The following is a 2,107-nucleotide window of genomic DNA, read 5'->3' as shown; positions in this document are numbered from 1 at the left end:
CTGGCTTTTTTTTTTTTTTTTTTTTTTTTAAATGGAAGTGTACCAGTGGTCACCAAAGAGTAACCAGAAGGACCACCCAATGATGAGAACCACATTATGCAAAAGCAAAGAGCCCAGAAGGCACTGAGCTGCCTGCAGACATGCGGAAACAGCCATGTATTGGTTTACATTAGTGTCTTTTTCATTATGGAACTCAGAACTGAGACCAGATTTACGAGAAAATCAGAATTGACAGATTACACAAGATTCTTTTTCCCAAGCTTTTTACATCAGTGTAATCAAGATGAGCAAGATAAGCAATTGAATCAAGTCTGATTTTCAAGAACCAACACTCAGTGGAAGAAATCAGTTCTTTGTGCAGATTTTTGGGCTGTGCCATAAAACTTGCAATTCTGAGATTATCGTAAGATTGCTAAGGCTGGAAAAGACCTCTAAGATCACAGAACCCAACCATCAGCCCATCCCCACCATAACACTGCCCACGTCCCTCACTGCCATTGCTACACATTTCCTGAACACCTCCAGAGATAGTGATTCCACCACCTCCCTGGGCAGCCCGTACCTCACCACGATTTTTCCTACTACCTAGTGACAGAGCCTGCCTTCACCTGAACATCCATAAAAAAAAACGTACAGAAATTGTTCATTCGGGGGCTTTAAACAAGCCCTGCTTATCACACACTCGTGCCTTTCCGTTAACACCCAACGGAAAGCGGCTTTAGACAGAGGAACGCCCACACCGACGCTGAGCACCACCGCGCTACCCCCGAGGCCGCACGGCGGGGGGCGGAACAGCAACCCCCCCCGCCCTGCCCCGGGGGCCCCGCACAGGGCTCTGCGCACGGCCGCGGGCTCCGTACGGGGTGGCGCTGCGGCCGCGGCGAGGCGGAGCCTCCGGCGCTCATTCATTCCATGCCCGGCAGCCGCCGGCACACAACAACGGGGGGGCGGGGGCTCCGCGCTTTGCCCGCGCACTCTTCCCTCCTCAGGAAAGGAGGATCGGCTCACCTGCTGAGAACCTGCTCGTGCTCGGCGCGCAACTTGCCCAGCTCGATCTGCAGCTTGGCCCGCTCCCTCGCCGTGTCGTCCAGCGTCTTACGCGCGTCGGCCAGCTCCGTCTCGAAAAGCTCCTTCAAGCCGCTGATCTCGCGGCCGCATACCTGCTCCCGCTCGGAGACGCGCCGCTGCAGCGCGCTGTTCTCCGTCTCCAGGCTGCGCACCTTATCTATGTAGACGGCCAGCCGGTCGTTCAGCTGCCGCAGTTCCTCCTTCTCCTGCAGCCTCGAGATGCGCGTGGGGCTCAGCGCTGCGCCGCCCGCAGCGCCCCGGGGCTGCGGCGACAGCGGTGCGGCTGCTGCCGCCATGGAGTACGGGGCGTTGGGATGAGGATGCGAGAGGGCTAAGCAGAAGAAGAGCGCCGAGCGGGAGGAGACGGGGAACGGGCGGCCGCGTGCGGTAGCCGAAAGGTTCTTAACGTACAGCAGCAACCCCGAGCAACCCTACGCCCTCGAGGGCCCCCTGCAATATGGCCGGCTCCACTTCTCTGCCTCCCCCCCATCCTGTAACACTGCATCACGTGGCGAGTTCTCAGCCAATAATATGCTGAGGACGGCCGCGCGCCTCGGGCTTTGTAGGCGGGGGCGCGATTCGAATCCCGCCGCCACCGACATATAGATGAGCCCGCGCGCCAGTGAGGTCCCGCCCCACCCGCTGCGCTAAGGAGCGGAACGCCCTGTATCGCGCCATCCTTTGTTGTGGTGCTGAGGGAAGGAATCCCCGTGCTACTCTGCTCCCCGCCTGTTTGCTTTTCCCGATAGCGTGGAAGCTGTGAGCTGCGATTTAAAAACAGCACTCAAGCCGACGCCTAGTTTTATCTGTCTCCTCGCATTGTAATGCTCAAAGTGTGTAAGTCGGGTTCAGCTCAGTCTAGGTGTTAGCATTAGTGTGTGGATGTTCCGTATCTGGAATTTGCCTGGCTGTTGAAGGTTGTTGTGAGGGGGATGTTGTGTCCATAATCACCTACTCCTCAGGAATAGGCCACATTCTTCACATTACGGTATAATAGATCAAACAGCCAGATTCCTCACTGTGGGTTTGACCTGGAAAT

At 56.6% G+C, this 2,107-nt stretch overlaps 1 protein-coding gene across 1 annotated transcript in view; it reads right to left on the bottom strand.

Annotated features, from left to right (window-relative positions):
- The window catches only part of LMNB1 (lamin B1), a 30,052-nt gene extending 28,688 nt beyond the window's left edge, over positions 1–1,364 (bottom strand). The window contains exon 1 of the mRNA XM_042823073.1: positions 1,009–1,364. Within this exon, the coding sequence (XP_042679007.1) occupies positions 1,009–1,364 (356 nt within the window). The remainder of the gene's footprint in view (positions 1–1,008) is intronic.
- Positions 1,365–2,107: the final 743 nt, after the last annotated feature.

Source organism: Centrocercus urophasianus, unplaced genomic scaffold (assembly GCF_019232065.1).
Source record: "Centrocercus urophasianus isolate 14NV4802_14NV808 unplaced genomic scaffold, USGS_Curo_1.0 seq_21, whole genome shotgun sequence".
Classification (NCBI taxonomy): domain Eukaryota; kingdom Metazoa; phylum Chordata; class Aves; order Galliformes; family Phasianidae; genus Centrocercus; species Centrocercus urophasianus.
This window is presented reverse-complemented; position numbering and strand designations above follow the sequence as displayed.